At 38.7% G+C, this 17,479-nt stretch overlaps 1 protein-coding gene across 5 annotated transcripts in view; it reads right to left on the bottom strand.

Moving 5' to 3' along the window:
- EPG5 (ectopic P-granules 5 autophagy tethering factor) overlaps window positions 1–17,479 on the bottom strand; it is a 49,555-nt gene that overhangs the window by 19,625 nt on the left and 12,451 nt on the right. For 3 of the 5 annotated variants that reach the window (XM_082783968.1, XM_082783972.1, XM_082783971.1), the window contains 16 exons: window positions 15,113–15,267; window positions 14,449–14,589; window positions 14,090–14,254; window positions 12,704–12,826; window positions 12,065–12,324; window positions 10,196–10,336; window positions 9,496–9,640; window positions 8,510–8,707; window positions 7,877–7,987; window positions 6,910–7,029; window positions 5,160–5,326; window positions 4,733–4,960; window positions 2,996–3,119; window positions 2,452–2,596; window positions 1,257–1,428; window positions 175–337 (listed from right to left, as the gene is read on the bottom strand). In XM_082783968.1, the coding sequence (XP_082640094.1) occupies window positions 175–337; window positions 1,257–1,428; window positions 2,452–2,596; window positions 2,996–3,119; window positions 4,733–4,960; window positions 5,160–5,326; window positions 6,910–7,029; window positions 7,877–7,987; window positions 8,510–8,707; window positions 9,496–9,640; window positions 10,196–10,336; window positions 12,065–12,324; window positions 12,704–12,826; window positions 14,090–14,254; window positions 14,449–14,589; window positions 15,113–15,267 (2,558 nt within the window). The remainder of the gene's footprint in view (window positions 1–174; window positions 338–1,256; window positions 1,429–2,451; window positions 2,597–2,995; window positions 3,120–4,732; window positions 4,961–5,159; window positions 5,327–6,909; window positions 7,030–7,876; window positions 7,988–8,509; window positions 8,708–9,495; window positions 9,641–10,195; window positions 10,337–12,064; window positions 12,325–12,703; window positions 12,827–14,089; window positions 14,255–14,448; window positions 14,590–15,112; window positions 15,268–17,479) is intronic. The other 2 variants (XM_082783969.1, XM_082783970.1) reach the window with 2 other exon arrangements.

Below are 17,479 nucleotides of genomic sequence, written 5' to 3'. Positions count from 1 at the left end.
CTTCACAGAATTACATATTAAGTATTTCAGGTAATTTTTTTTCTTTTTAGAACTTAATTTGTTTCTAAAGGTATAGAGCAGCACTTCATCAAATATGTCCACTCTTGCAACCATTCAATCATTTCATTTTCATTAACCACAGGCCCAAAACAGAAGTGATGTTACGCCTCTAACCTGGATTGTCAGAAGAGCTGCTCCCTGGCAGGCTTTATTTGAAGTTCCCCGGCACTCCAAATGGAGGGTGATCTGTTCTTCCCGGTTGACATACAGCTTAGGTATAGTATCCAGTATTTCACTGTTGAGAGCAACATGTTGGGATTCCCAAAGAGCTGCAGTTCTGAAATGCATTTATTAGTCTTTAGTAACAGTACTGCTAAGAATTTAAAAGCAAGAGCTAAGACTTCACTTAAATGTGCTGTACAAAGACTCATGACACTTCTCTAGGAAACAGTAACTCCATTTCATAATCTTTTAACTCCAAAGTGATAGCTCCTCAAAGTAGTAACAGAATTAGCTTAATTTAAAGAAGAACAAAACTAATAAAGTTTGCATATTTTAATTATTCCCTAAGACATCCTGAAAGGAAGTTAAATAGATTACCCAGTACAGAAGATGCAATTCTCCACCAGACAAAATAAGATAGATTCAGTCAACAGAAAAAGCCCAGGTGAAACTGTTGCTGGAATCATTTACACATCCCTTCTTGGGATTAACAAGGATTTTGCATTTATTTTAAATAATACTACTACATTACTACTGTATTACTACATTGTGTGAGAATACATCTATCACCTGTGTTTGACACTTCAAAAATATTTGATCTGAGTTCTCATAGAGTAATTTTAATAAACAAAGTTTCTTCTCTTTTATACACAAACTTAACAGCTCCAGAAGTCAGGTTTCTCTCCAAAGGGTTTCACTGTTTCAAATTATCATCACTAAACTAGTGTAAAAGGGTAACATTGTCAATAACTCTAGGTTAAAGGGAAGCATTATTTTTATGTCAAATGACAAAAACTGCAGCTGTTAGATATGAACTGAAGCAATCTTAGGTCATTAAATAAGACTTGTATAGCCAGTTAAAGGAGTGAAATAACAAGTGACATGACAGCCAAGAAAAGAAAACAAAAGAAAAGGGCCAAGAGACAGAAGTCAAGTATTGCCAGTCTTGTGCACCATCAGTAAGGCTGCTGTAAAGGGCAGCTGAAGACACTGTTAAACACTAGGGAGGCAAAGGGTCAACAGCTAAGTCTTACTTGGCATGTCGCTGCAAGACATTAAGGTCTGTTCGTGTGAGCTGAATTGCTTCTTTCTGACTGATCAGACTGGCAGAGGAAATAACTGGCACAGGAGCTTTCATTAGCTGGAGCGGAAGAGGGGGCTTGGGAGTATCAAACTTCTTCAAATTATTCATTATCCTCTCTTTGGCTAGAAAAGAAAGCAGAAATAAGTTATGCTGCTAAGAAAACTTTAGAATGATTTCAACAAAATATTTCAGATTTATATATATTTTTTTTAATTTATGAAATATTTTTAGGAGACATTCTCAGGACTCCTCCCCTTTTATTATCATTTAGCTAACCTTTTTCTGTTGTTGTTGACAAAGCTTAATTCACACAGCTAATTTTCACGGCCAGCTCCATCACACACCATTAGGATCCAAGGTGCCACAGTTTACCTTTTTTCCCCTCCACCCACTCCTACCTTCCAGCTTTTCTGTTTTCCTCTTACCACCTTCTTTATTCTCCTCACCTGACAGAGGCTCCTAGTTCCTCCTAAGCCAAATTCATATTCTTTGTCTAAAATTCATCCTCATCTCTAGTCTTGTCGCATCCAAATCCTTCTCAAAGCACAATCTCTTTCCAGGTCAGCTCTTTTCCTGCTGATTCCCACTCAACTTCTTTGCCTAAACAGTACAAATTCACCCATAAAAATATCCTAGTTTCCTTCTTTTCCCTCACTCCCCTTTTAATCAGCCCACCAAGAATATCTCCCACATCCTTAATGTATCTACCATGATTATTATCCCTTTCCTAGGCTAGAACACCCCTTTCGCTGTGCCAGAACTTCAAGTAAACAACAAGGAAATGTACTAGTAACAAAAAAAAAAAAAGAGAATCTTTCTGGTTTTAGTTATAGTGTTTTTTGCCTTTGCTTGCAACTGTCTCTAGATAAACATTAGGAAAATTCAGCCTGTCTGATATGTGCTCTGCGTGGAACAATCTTTGCAGAGCCCACTCACAAACCTTTAGGCGCCACATGACATGCGGTTCTGTGATGTGTCATGCTTTAAACCAGGAACCATGATAGCCTCATATATGAGCATTTCAGTTAGAACACCATGAAAATTGTGTAAAATGCTGTACCAAGCTGTGTTAACATTTTCACTCACAGACATCATTATATTTTTCAAGATACCAGGGTATCATTAATAATTCTCTTATCTCTTACCTGACAAAGGATTGGTGAAATCTGTTTGTCCTGCAGAAATACTAGCTGTTGTATGTGATTCAAGCTGAGACCGCATCCAAAGGTTTATAGCTTCCTGAAACTCATGGTGGATGAGTTCAACATTGACATACTCCATCCACAAGTCCTAAAGCGTAGAAGAATTAATCATTACAATTTTGGTTATTACCATATATTGCGCATCCGTCCCAGTAACTAGGGAGCTAAATAATTAAAACCACACCCCGCAGTTTAAAGTTATATGAAAACACTATGAAGAAAAAATTAAGAAAACTGTTGCAGAATTTTTATCACATATACAGATAAGCCACTGAAAAGGGTTCATGATACTTCAAGAAGAAACCTGACAAACATACATAATATAATTACTAACAAATTAGAGAACAAGTAGGGATGATTACAATTTATGCCCTGAAAGCGTAACACAGAGGAAACCAAAGTTGTCTAAAACATCATAGCACAATTTTACAGCCCACTTTAACAAGTGAATTCAAATCCCATGTTGCCAGAGTCATTAGTACTTCACCTGTTGATTCTGCATGATTTTAGCAAGTCTATGTGCATCATATTGCTTTGGTAAAGAAGGAATGTATGTGTTTCCTTTCTGAAAGCTCTCCTCTTCCAACCACAGAACAAAAACATTACAAAGCCTGAGACGAAAAACAAAACAGGGGAAAAAAAGTCAATACTAATTTTAATTGTATGCATACGTACAGCATAGATTACAGAGTAGTCTTAATCTGGGGTTTAAAGTTAAGGCAACAAATCTTGCTACCAGTTTACACAGCAGAAAATTTGGACTTCTCAGATGCTTTGTGATTAATTTACTAAGCATCAGTTCAAGGACCAGCAGTGGGAAGAAGCTACTTACAAATACATGAAGTGCAATGATGATGAGTAACAGGAAAAATTTTGAAGAGGAAGACATTTATTATGAAGTCACACACAACCCAGGACCAGAACTGTGTGTCAGGGAATAACATCCATAACCCCATTCAGAAGACCAAAGAAGAAAAAATTATATATATTTGAGCAATCTTAGCTTCTCACACCAGGACTTGTCTAGGAAGCCTGCTCTGAAATTTTACATCTGAGCTGAGCTGCATCTTCCAATCGTTTTCTGACTCAATTTCACACCTAGTTTATTCTCATTTCTTTCTCTCCTAACATAATACCTCAATGGATAGCCTCAAAGGCTATCCATTTTTTTTAAGCATAGAATCCAAGTTTTCTTGACTGAATCCAGGGGAGAACAAGAATGCCACTAAATCTTTCCACCATAGGAGTTTGCTTGCGATATTTAATACTGTTTTCTATATCAATCCACTGATGAGAAAATGGAACTAGTCCAGTTCCAAGACTCAACCCTGATGAATTCAAGTAGTATTTTCCCTTCTGTCCAGGTGGCCATTAAACTTTCTCAGCGTAAGATTACTTGGCTGTAGAATCCTATGGTTTTAAGATGGAGTGTGGAAATCCTTCGATGTGTCTGGACTTTCTTAGAAATTAACACTGCAAATATTTCTGAAGGTAGACTTCTCAAGACTAGAAGTCTGCCTAAACAAACATGGACTTCTGAACAGCATAGTTATGGTTTCATCGTGCATGAGATTCATGTCTCCTAAAAACAACCTACTTGACACTGCTTACAGAAATGAGAATTCCTCAGCTGAGTTGCAGTATGTCTCTCCAGCATAAGGAGAGACTCTTCACTAAGATTTTGATTAAGTAGACATACCACATTTGTCTTTCCACCTAGCACACAATGTATTTATTGCAGCTCAGCATTAGCACACTGAGTAAACTGCACTAACTGAATTATGAGCTGAAGTCCCTATTGACTTCCCTGCTGTATTCAGATGTAAACTGGGGCCCCAAGTCTGTGCCAAACAGGTATACATGCAAAGCAGCACTTAAAGCTGCTATTATGTACTTATATATACAAGACTATGAATGTGTCTATACTAGTATTTTAACAGCATGGGAATGCCACTAATTAAAAAAAATATACATCTCCCCTCTACGGAGGGTGACAATTCAACAACGTTTAATTTTTAGTAGTAAAGTCAACCTCCTTAAACAAAACAACTTGCATCAGAGGAACAGACATGATCATGACTAGGTATATAACAAGTGCTTAGTACATCTATGTCAGCCAAGAGTCCCACCCCTTCACATCTCCCATGGCTAAGACTGGTAGCACAGCAGTCTAGTAGCTCAGGTGTTGTCGTGAATAAGACTGAACTGGGCTGGAGTTCTTTACCTGACAAGCTCCTTATGCAATTCCGGTGAAGTCAGGTAATCTGATGAGCAGCTTGCCTTCTCCAGTGATCTTTCACTGCCTTCTGCAGGACTCTCCACTTTAAGAGCCTTACTGGCAGCATGGTGGAAGTCTGCTACCTCTATTAAGCGCTGCTTCATTTCATTTAGTAAGTTAATATGAGCTGCACTCTGGAAAAATCGTCTTCCAATACAGCCATCTACAGGTAATCTAAAAAAGAACAAAACAGCAAAAACAAAGTCTTGTTGCAAGTGTCAGATCAGAATGTCTGCAAATGAACTGACTCTGGAGAAGTTACCAATACCTACTGCTTTCAAATGAGCTCTTAGTACGAAGCACTTAGACACGTTTACAGTGCAAGCATATTAGTGCTTGCTATTTTACCTGAAGGCTTTATGATCAGACTCACCCATATTGTGGTCCTGGTCGGTGAAGGTAAAGCAGAAAGAATTTCTGCCAGATTAGTGGCATGAGAGGGTGATCAGCAGGTGTAGCAAGGGCCTGGTGAGCCCAGCGGTAAATCATTAGCCTCTGAAGGGAAGGTACAATGGGCAGCTTCAGCTGGATCTGGGCTTTCTGCAAAAACAGTATTTTCAGTTGGGTGCCCCGCTGCGGTTTCCTGCAACAGGCTGTCACATCCTAACCCAACAGATCAGCACAGCAGGAAAATTCAGCAGTTCCAAGGCAGAAAACTTCAGATACGTTCATGTATCTGTTCAAGGTCTTGTAGGAAATCTGCCCAACTAACAGTTATGTTGGACAGCTATTAGAGAGCAGTACTACAACTCTGACACTTACAAAAAAATAACACAAGTATTACTGTGATGCAAACCCAACGTAAGCCTGTTGGTGTTACAGTTCCTCCTCACAGAAGTATATGCTTTAAGCTTCCAGAAGGTGGTGTTAAGAGAACAAGGCAGCAGCAGTGAAGTATAAGGCATGTTCCAAACACTAAAAATAAGTCATAAGCTACATGAGGAAGTAGAGCCCTACATCATGCTACCGATTTTAGCAATTTTCCATACTATGTTCTACACAGCCCTGCTGAACATCCAAAACAAAGTAGAACTGATGTGAAGAAAGCATACAGAAGGAAAAGCTTTTTTTTTTTTTTCCTGCAAAAACAGAATAAAGGCAGTGCAATGTACAAAAGCAGAACACAGAATGCTAACTCTATAAACTAAATCACAGGAAACTCATAGACCAAATCCCCATGGACTGTGCCTGTATCAGGGGAACTCTTCTGAGACCCCAGGCCTCAGTGAAGATCCTGGCACTACCTCATCCCCTACGTTAGACCTCAGAAACCCTCAGCACGCTTTTCTGCCCAGTCCCCACACACCATCTCACTGCTTACCAGGGAAATTGAGACAGGTAAGCCCAGGGACAAATGTTCTCCACACTTGTCTCCAAGTAACCAAGACACATACCAGTCTGGCTGTAGCCAAGCAAATCCACTTCCTTAGGACTTCTAGACTAACTTCTTCAAAAAAAAAAAAAAAACACAACACACTAACAGTTGAGATGAAGGACAGTCCAGAATTTAAACTTTTACACAAGACAGCTTGTTCTCGACTTGTTTCATTCAGAATTTCTCACTGAATTTGGGCAAACAAACTGCAAAACACTGCACTCTGGCTTAAAGAACACCTGACTTTGCAAGTTAATAACAAACTTCTCTGTCAGTTTTGAAAAATACTTCAGAGAATAAATAGGGCAACAAATAAGTGTAAAACGCTAAAGCCCAGACTTTTTTTTCAGAATTCAGATCATCTGAAAAATTGATCTTTGACAGAGATGTTTCCCTGCCTGCAGATTAAGAGTATCTGCACTACTCATCTCAGTGGCACAGAATAAATCCACCAAAGACTGGAAGGCATTCAGCTGATCTAGGAAATCATGTAAAAACCCTAGTTACTGAATGAAACTTTCTGTAAATAATTACGTATTAAGAACAGATTAAAAAGTAATCTTTGAGTATTCAACTCAAAATGTGAAGGGAAGCATTCGACATACATTTTCTCCAGGAGAGCCAAGCAGATATAAAGCATTAGTTACGACTTTGGCTTGGTAAGAAAAAGCAGAGGAGATAAAAGCTATGGAATACAAACGAACACTTTTCTATACTAACCCTCTAAGAGGATGAACAGTTTGCTCACCTTTAAAGCTTGATCAGGAGTTAAATCATTAATAACTAATTCCCCCTCAACAACTCTGCGAAGCTGCGAATCTTCTTCAAATATTGACTCCATATTTAACACCATCCATGAAAACCAGACCTGTACAACACAGTAATAATGGAAATATTGGTAACAAAATTGTAGGTGCAGGATCAGAAAGCTTGCTGTTTTCTTAAGTGTATGTCTTTTCCAGATTTTCATTACAAACATGAAAGAGTATTGTCACATCAAGGCAAGAAAAACACTTTCTTTACCTACATTCACACATCCTTGTTGTATATGGTATTATTTTGAGAAAGGAAGGTGAAACCAGGGACCACTGATAGAATTCGCCTGAGAGTTTCAGAGGGATACCATAAAACAGGATCTCCTCTCTCCCACCTGCACTACATTTCCAGCTGGGGTACTACAGGTTTTTTATTTTTCTTTTTGCTTCAGTGAGAACCTTTTTTAAGCAGAAAGAAAGCAAAATATTAATCAGAAATTGACTGATCTAGGAGAAGAGTCAGTCTTAAATTTATTGAGAGAAAACACGTAGTTGAGAACAACTGAAGATTCTTATTAAATAAGTTCTATTGTATGAATCCTTGGGCAGATCAGACAAACTTCATCTTTGAAAAATTCTTCACGCTTTCTTTAGTGTAATAAATCTGCAGCATTCTCTTATGCTAAATTAGGATTTTATTACAACACTGCCCACAGAAAGGGGGATATGGAAAAAGAGCGAGCAACAGAAAGTCTGCAACAACTTGTGAAAGCAGGAAAAAAAAAACCTGCTGCCCATGGAAACTGTAGATGCCCCATCCCTTGACGTGTTCAAGGCCAGGGATTTGAGCAACCTGATCTAGTGGGAGGTGTCCCTGCCCATGGCAGGGGTTGAAATTAAATGATCATTCGAAGGCCCCTTCAACCCCAACCCATTCTATGATTCTATGATACCACTTACCTGAGAGGAGTTGGCATTTCCCTCTACAAAGGATGGTGTCACATTGCCTGCCACAATCCAGCTTACAAGCGAAGACAGCAGACCTTTGTCACAATGATAGCCTAAAGCATTCTGCAAGGAAACAAAACTGTTTATTATTATTTTGTAGGAAGCCTAACAGATGATTTACAAACTACAGACATCATGCTGCTTTTATCCAAGTTCCTTTCTACCTCATATGACTACTTCCCAACATTAGCTCAGCCAACCAGCACTGAATCCCTTGTTTGTACCTCATTTCTCATCAGTGAAAAGGTTGTTTTTTTTAGTGACTATTTTCCAAAAGATGATGCTCTATTGTTGTTCTCAATATACTATTGAACATATGAAATGCAAAGACCACAAACTAAGATACTGTTATAGAATTATTCTGAATGAAACCTGAGTTTCAAGTAGATTTAATTATTATTAAAATATAATTTATTCCACTAATCCTGAACCACTTGGAACCAAACCAGATAGCATAACCACATCATGCATTATTACAATTGTTGTTGGTTCCTTTCAGGAAAACAGATTCACATCAAAATGAGAATAAGTAACTCTAGAACTGACATTTACTCAATAGCAACACAAACACAACAAACTGTTTACCTTGTGTTGTTGGTAAAGCAGCTTTTGTACACAGTCTTCCTGACTGTACTGAAAAGCAGCTTTACAGAGGTGATCCAGCAGGAAAAGCGTTGCCCTGTCCCTGTGCCACAGCTGCTGGCTGGTGAGGACCTGAACCCAGAACTCCAGTACTGCAGCCGGCCCCACACCATTTGGCTGGCTGCTTAGGAAAATGTGAGTCTGCCAAATTAAAGGGTAGAATCGTTCAAATGCTTTCAGCTTGAATTACAGCATAAGAATTTTATGAAGAACTGTTTAACTTGCATGAGGCTGTGGGCCTACCCTTAAAATAATACAGAGCAATGCTCTCTATACCTATGTAAAAACAGGTTTATCATCTCCAATCTCCAAAAGAGATTCTGCAGACTGAAGAACTGCACATCTCACACAATCAGCAGAAACAGACACGAACACAGGACCCCCTGCAAACTGCAGGTATAAATAACACCTACATGTGAGGCCTTGCCTGCTGTTCCTACAGCAGGTACAGATCTCTTTAGTCCATACCCTTCTCTGATGGCAGTCGGCCTTGGTTCTTGAACCCTCGTAACGAATACTGCAGTTTTCTAACACAGGAACATTTTTTCATACTGTAGCTTTACGTTAATGGACAAAAGCAAAGCTTCAAAGCATCTAGTAAATCTGTTCCATTCCTCAGCTAACACAGGTGAGACAGTAGTGCTGTGTATCACGTTCCCTTTTCAGACAGTTTTGTTACCAGAATATCTGTCTTTCCAGAAGTCGAAGGCACAGTTGATATGTCCAGTGATACATGCATCTTAAGCAAGTTTAAGCCAAAGTATTTCAGGAAACCAAACCCAACTTTTCAAGCTTAGTGCAGAACACTCTATGGATGCAGAACTGCCACAATCAAGTATTCTTTCTAACTTTAAGCACAAACTCAGTCAAAAAAAATACCTATTTTTAAGCATCGCCCCTGCTATTATCTTTAAACATTATCTTCTTACCTGTATCATACTACTGAGCAGCTTAACATTTTCTCCATAGCTCACTCCTGTCAAGTGCTGTGTTACCTTGTGGGTAACCTGCTGGGTCATGCCTTGAGGGACTCCACTATCCAGGTGAAGGAAGAGTTGAACATGTGATAAAAACCTAGAGATATCAAATTAAATTCCATTAATTTTAAACTTTATTTTACAGCTTAAACATAAAAAAACTGCTTCTAGAGAATTTAAAACTTTAGCATGAAGCACAACAGCACTTGCTGACACACACACACAAGAATCTTGCTTCACAATGATGTTGCAGAGTTACTTGCTCCACTTTAAACATATCATAGGAATATTATGAAGAGTTCAAGGCAGACCGTAATTCAGGGCAGTTTATCTGGACTAAAGGTATTTGAAACTGTAAGGCAATCTGAAGATCTGAGAACAGACCGGTAGGTAGCGCTGCACAACAAGCCTTGAAGCATGGCCAAACTGCAGAGCAATATACCTTGAGTTTCCAAATAGAAAACAGTAGCTTGCATTGGCTACCCAGCTTTTTGGAAAGGGCAATGTTTCTCGGAAATCACACACACTTCCCCACCACGTGTCACATTCTCACTAAACATGAAACCCAAAATGAGATATGATACATTTTAACTGTTAATCTTAGCTTTTGCTTTCTTTAGCAATTAAGATATGAGGAACATACGAAACTTACTGTTCATTCTTCAGGAGATAATATTGACAAGAGTAAAATACAGGTAAAATTTTATCCAGTACATGGACTACTGTTCTCAGATATCTAGACTGGACGAGTACACCCAAAAGGGGGATCCCTTCAGCACAGAACTTCTCAATGCTGTCAAAACAAAAGAAATAAGAAAGAGCACATAGACTATTTGTAAGAAGGGACATGGGATGTTGGCTTTTTTTGTAAACTGAGGTGTAAAGACGTTGATATATTTACACAATCTTTGAAATCCTCAAGACCTAAATACAGAGTTTTTTTCTTCAGCTGCAGATGTAAATCAATAGCTGGAAGATTTATTTTTTTAAATCTTTCCAGTCTTTTGGGGGATTTACATCCTCTCTTTCAAAAACCAAAATTGATTGCTGAAGATGGGTGCCTTCACCACGTTTCAATCAATTTAGAACTCAGGGTGCTTGCCTAACCTTGTCAATCAGTTTCCCAGCTTCGTGTTATCTTCCTTTGACATGTCCTTAGGATGAATGATCCTATTTTTCTGCACTAACTACTGATGAAGCTCAGACTTCACCTTATAGTTTATACTTGGACAGTTATGATTAGATGAGATGAATCCCACTCTTGTACAGAAAACTACTGGCAGCTGATATGGCACATTGCTCTGCATCAAGCAGAGACAGTGGAAAAGTGTTTTACATTAGAACAAAATGAAAAATATTAGTCTTATGTGTACTGCACAGTCACAAAAACGTAGGCTTCCCAAGGGCTTCATTTTAGGGCCACGTGTCCTTAATATATTCATAAATGACCTGGATGCAGGACTGGATCAGACGAACCCTGTGATTCTATTCCAGCTTGGGATATTCTGTGATTCTATGAAATACAGCATTAGGTCACTAGTATTTATTACAGACCTTTAATTCTGCACTTTTGTGCAGTAAATATCAGATGTGCAACAGTTCTTCAAAAGGCCATACAGAGCGCTTGGGAAAAAAAATATCAAAAGCAAAGAGGTTCCTTGGTTTTCCATCTGTGTTCAGTCACGTAAAAGCTTCCACCCTCAAACCAGATTACCCTCACATTAGTCTCAAACTGATCTAGTACTGTTAGTAAGTTTGTATGCATCTATGGCATAACCATACCATCAAGCAATGGCTTGAGGAAGAAGAAATCCAAGACAGTCTTCTGAGACAAGTTAACGCAAAATTCAATGCAGAAAACAAGTTATTCAGAATTTTGATGAAGAGCCAGAGATATTTAAAAATTGATCACAGATTCAAAAAGTACAGCCCTGGGAAAGATTATGAATCCAATCTATCCCTGATTTTGTATCTTAATCACTTAATATTATTTATAATATAATGTTAATATTACACTTGATTATACGCACACTTGATTATAAGCACGAGCATTGCTTATAAAGCAACTGAAAGCATTGGAAACAACTGTGTTGGAACACAGTCAGGGCTAGGAGGTTCTGCAGAAAGGTTATATAGCTCTTAATTTATTATTATCAACAGAAGTGGTTTCCTCCTCACTATTTTCTGAATGTTCTGCTGCAGCTCTACTAAAAAGTTACCAACTAAACAACCCTTTCAGTAAGTGTGGTTAAAAGTTCGTACGACTGAAATGGCCAGAAATACTGCCTCAGTTTCGCTACTATTTCTAATCGCTATTTTCACCCCAATGTGGAGAGGTCAAAGTTAGTACTAGCAAAATAAAATAATTGGCATAATGCTCAAAACTGCACGTCCCTGAAGACCGCTCAGTTCCTTGCATCAGAAGTCGTTTATCATCTTCAAGCTCACATAAGATGTCAGTAGCCCTCAGCTCACCAGCTACTGGGCTGTTCCTCCCAAAGCAAATACAAAGCACGCTTACCTATGACCTAGCACGGTCATGGCCAGTGCCAGGTAACAGCCGATGGGGATGCCAGCTTTAACAGCCTTCAGGAGGGGGTGAAGCGTGACTGACTCTGTCATGTCGAGCATACTGTCAGACACAGGCACTGCAGGCCAGCCATGCTGCATGCCACGGTCATTTCTGTGAAGCTTCAACCGCAAAATCAAGCCCCATGCCCACTGGTTAAAAGAAGTCTCTGGTGTTTCTCCATAACGAACAATGCTGGCTAAGTAGGAGACCTGCAAGAAAGCAGAAGGAACAGGAATGAAAGGAAGCACAGCTGTGCTATGGCATGAACAGCATTAGCACAGGACTTGGGTTAGCTTGGATGAGTGACTTCTTCTATCACAGTACCATAAGAATATGGATAGCAGTAACAGTATCAACCTACAAGGGGACCAATCTGAAACTTTTATTTCTCATACAAACATTCCACAGAAAACAGCATTTTCAGAGAGCACTGTAGGTGGAAAAATACTGAGAGCTAGGATATTTTAACATTCTAGTACTAAGACAGCATAGGTCTTAAAAGGAAGAAAGTAAAGAAGTCTCCAGCTGCAGTTCTTCCTACGTATCACTAGCAGTACATTATCCCCTGTAAATCTGAAGAAGAAATACCTGTTTTATGCTTTCAGAAAGCAGCCCAGCATATGGTTTCTGGGAGAGATATTTCAGGTATGCTTCCAGAACCATCAATGCAACTTCAGAATGGACAGCTGGATCCAGATGAAGAGTATCCTGCTAAAAACAGGATCAAGAATCACAGCAAAACTTCATTTAAAAGAAAAAAAAAAAAAAAAAAAAACTTTGCTTCATTTAAAAGGTCTTTGCAACCATATGATTAAGTTGCACTAAAAATAACCCTTAGTTTACATGGCCAGAAGGAGAATAAGTATTGCAAGGCTTGGTCAAAACCTTTACCGGTAAGAAGAATTTTGGCCCAACACTGAAAGATAACAAGATCATATTGGGCAATACGAAGCAGAACAGTTGCATTACTTCCAGAAGTGATCATAACCATTAGATCATGCACATCATGGGATTTACAGTAATTAATCCAAAGATACATGGATACATAAATTTAATTTATATGGTACAAGCACTGGAAAATTTGCCTTTAAAAAAAATGGAATAACCAGAACCTACTACAAATTGTATCTAAACATAATAATTCCTCTTATCAACTGCCACTTTAAAGAACTATTTTCCCCACCTCTGACATGACTGTTATTGCAAAGCAAAGACCTGACAGTTTCTTAACTGGTAGTTTTTTTCTTAATGGTAGTTTTCTCTACCATTCCGTTGTGTTCATGTGTCGTCAAGAAATGGGGAGAAAAAGTAAGGCAAACCTCATTTCCAAGAATCAATACAGCAAGGGGAAGAGTTCAGTATGATCACGTGCACAGATTACAATACTAAAATGTATCGCCGAGCATAGGCAAAAGGATTTTTCCCAACTTTATTTCTGGTTCTCTCTCAAAAACAAAACAAACAGAAAACCACATTCAGACTGGATTGAACGCCAAATGGATGAAGCTCCTGGAGCAACCTTTCTATGGAATGTTTTTTGGTCATCTAAGTAACGCTCAGGGCTTTGAAAGCTCTCTACTTCAATCACTGAGGTTTTTGTGCATTGTGGGAAAAACATACCTGGATGTTCTCATACATACCACTTGAAGGATTCCTTTATTTCTGCAGTCAGAGGTATCTTAAAATCAAGTGACTAACAAAAAATATCTAGTCAGCTGTTTTGTCAGCTATTTCCTTCTCATTTAGGAGAGAAGGAACTCCTGCTTAAAGCTTTTAGTTTCAACTACAGTACTACAAAATACCAGCAGAAGGCTAGAAAGTTATTGTGAATTTCCCATCCCACGCCTTCAAAGACACAGTAGTCATATCAATAGCATATAATTATTTTTCAAGTTCAGTTAACAGTCCTAGGTTGAGTAATACTTCTTTCCTCTGAAAAACTGTCCAGGCGCAGGCCTCCTGATTAATACGTACCTGCTCACCAAATCCCCAGTTTAGACCTTCCAAGATAATGCAGGCGAGTTTATTCTCCACCGTTGTTAGACTGTAATTTAGTAACCAGTCTCGAATCAGTGCTATCTCAGATGAAGAAGGCTTCCACAGGTACAAGGGCAGTTCTTTAAACAGATACAAGGAAACCTTCGGGAAGAGAGAAAAAAGTATATTCGATACTTACTGTGGAACAACAATCAGCACTATACCCTTATGCAGTGATATAGTCAAAAAACAGTCAGGTTTTTAACTCGATCCATTCATACTGTGTACCTGGTCTGTATGATCTCTACCTAGCTTTAACTGGGTGTCTGCTTTAAATGACAGAGGTAAGAACTTACCATTCCAACTTTCTCAATAGTCTGTTTAACTCTATCCAGCAGTACAGAAATAATCTGTGTATGGATGCTGGCAATTGCTCCCAGGAGTTCACGGCCAACTTTTGAAAATGTCTCCCTTGTTGAAAGACTAACATATGACACCTGAGAAGATGAGCAGAGAGAAGTTACTCATTCTGGTTGATACTGACACTGCAATAAAACCTGTTTTTGAAAATACAGAACCAAACTGCTCTTCGTGATTTTGGACAACGTTGATAAATGCCACATTAAAACTGACTGTCCTAACAGCTCATCAAATTACTACATCACAGTCGTAAAAATGAAGACCAAAACTAAACATATAAACAACAACTATAAAAAAACAGCAACACACCTCACAAGGAATTTCAGAGATACAAGTTAAACTTGAGAAAAAAGAACACACCGTGTTTTTTTTTTCATTTATTTCATTCCAGCTTGGTCTCAAGACTACTGTTCTTCCTCCATAGAAGGAAGCACTTCAGGAGATTTTAATTCAGTAATAAATTATAAACCTCAGAAACAGCTCTCTTCATTTTGCAGTTGAACAAACTACAGGAGCCATATATGTTTCACACTTCTGTCTGTTAGAAAAGACGAGAGCATTGTTCATCCGTCTCCTGAATGGACCAGTAGGATTTCTCACCTCATAGATCTCCAGAACAATGATTTTGATAAAATCCTCATCAACATCAGCCCGTTTGGCTTGTGCCATCTGAGCAAATGTGGTAAGTAGACAAATTTCTTCTGAGCAGTTCATTGATTGGAGATACTTTTCAAAATTTTCAAGGTGCTGTGGCTCTGGAAAAGTCACACAGTGTAAGTGTTATCTGACATACATAATCAGAATTTATACAATTATACAAATTCAAAAACGGAGAAGGAATGAGTAATAAAGCATACTCTCTTCTGAGGTTCTTGTACCAGCTGACTTAAAAAAACAAGTGCAAGAAACATCATAATATGCAGTGAGCCCATGCAATTCAGTAAATACACTAGTAAATCAAAATGAAAGCTAAGCCTACTTCAAGAACAGCTGGAATATTTTATTTTTAACTACATGGTGCTGATCACTCACAGGAAGAACTACCTGAATCTCTGTTTTTTAAAAAATGTTATCAGCATTTCAACTTCCATTATAGGTTGCAGCAATTAATTCTACAGATTGAAGTCCATTAAATTCCATCCTGAATCAGTCAATAAAAAATTAAAACTAAGCCTACACAAGGACAGAAGACAGATTTTGATCAAGTCAAGACAAGAGACACTGCTCATTCCAAATAATGTGATTTCAAGCAGCAGTTAAACTAGGGAGATTATTCTATGCTGGTTACAGATAGAAACACCGAAAGCATCTAGCTCTGGGTCTAAAATATGTCCAAGAGTTACAAGGAAAGCTTAATTTAAGTTTCTCAAACAATACAACAGAATTATTGAATACACTAGCTTGGAAAAATCTGAAAACAGGGAACTGAAGTAGCACAGAAGCACAAGGAGGTCACTTCTTTAAACACAGGAATGACAAGTAGCCAAACAAACATTCCATCTCTTGTGGTGGAAGACAACAGGAAGGGAAGAGCACAAAAAAAGCCTAACAGGACTTGAAAAATAACATGTTTTTAATTTCTTCCAAAAAAATGAAGCGTCTACATGGAAAAGTAAAGTATGCATTAAAAACTGCCCTTGAGCTGTAAAAGGGTTTTGATAATGGCCTACTTCCCCTAAAGCTTAACATATGAGCAGAAATGGTTTACAGTGATCTTCTCACACCAGTTGAGTAGACTGAACAAGCACTGGTGGTACTCAACTACTTAATCAGCAGAAGCATGCAGTTAGCACGCTTGTGATTAAACACTTCCACTAGGCTTAGATTCCACGTTAAGTGCTTTCAAGAATCTTCAAACGTACTTCAACCTGAGATCAGACTTGTACAGCCTGTGCATCTCATGAATGATGTGCTGGAGAATCATGCAATTTAAGTAAAGAGTTTTTCCATATAGTAACATAAATCTCACTCCTAACAAATGCAGTAGACACACCCCATCCATTTATCTCCCTTACCGAACACTACCCATTACCCTTAGCAGCATTTTTTTTGTTGTTGTTGTTTTGTTTTTACATTTAGCTAATTTTTGTTTGTTTTTTAAGGTAATGCTTAAGGACAGAAGATGACCAGGTCATTATTACATCAAAAGGCCCAGCAGAATGAGGCACAGATTAGGGAAGGGGTAGAATGGGCAAGCAACAAATGAACCAGTAACTGCAAACCTTACCACGCTTGCACCACAATTTGCGTGTTTCATTAGGCATAAATCAGCTAAACAAGAAGGGAGACAGAAGAGAAGAGAGAAAGGATCCGGTAAAGTCAAAGACCGTAAAAGGAAAGGAGAGGGCTGGAGCCAGCTGCTGAGCACACATACCCTAGACCTTCTCTGCAGCAAGACTCATCTCAGCAGCCTCCCAGCTTCCTGCTTTAGCCACATCCTCCCCTGCACTGTACCTGTGCTCCACACCGCAGTTCCCCCATGCCAACCTCAAACTCCCACCAAGCCCTATCTTGGGACTGGGGAACGCAGACAGTGAACAAGGGAGGAAGAGAGACTCCATCTCATCTCAGTGGAGCAACATCTCCATAAGTATCAATAAAGGACCACTCTTCCAAGAGAATGTTAATTCCATGGTCTTCATGTATTAGGGTATGGAATACAGGAAATAAAGCCAGCACTATACTGGTAAACGTCAAGCAAAATAAACTATTTCAGAGGATTAGATGGATTTCACTAAAAACTGTTGATATTGCCTGTCTAGACATTTGTGAAAAAATACCAGAGTGCTGACATAAACCACTGAGAAGAATGAAGAGAATAAGCATATCCTGCATCAGCATACCAGGGACTTTAACACAAAATGTTACCTAGAAGCAGAACAATGCTCGATCAAAAAAAAAAAAAAATGGTTGTTTGTGTCAGAGCTGCAATCTACCACATCATCTTATGTTCTCTTTGTTTGAGAT

The sequence above is a fragment of the Aythya marila genome, assembly GCF_965140915.1.
Source record: "Aythya marila genome assembly, chromosome: Z".
In the NCBI taxonomy this organism is placed as follows: domain Eukaryota; kingdom Metazoa; phylum Chordata; class Aves; order Anseriformes; family Anatidae; genus Aythya; species Aythya marila.
This window is presented reverse-complemented; position numbering and strand designations above follow the sequence as displayed.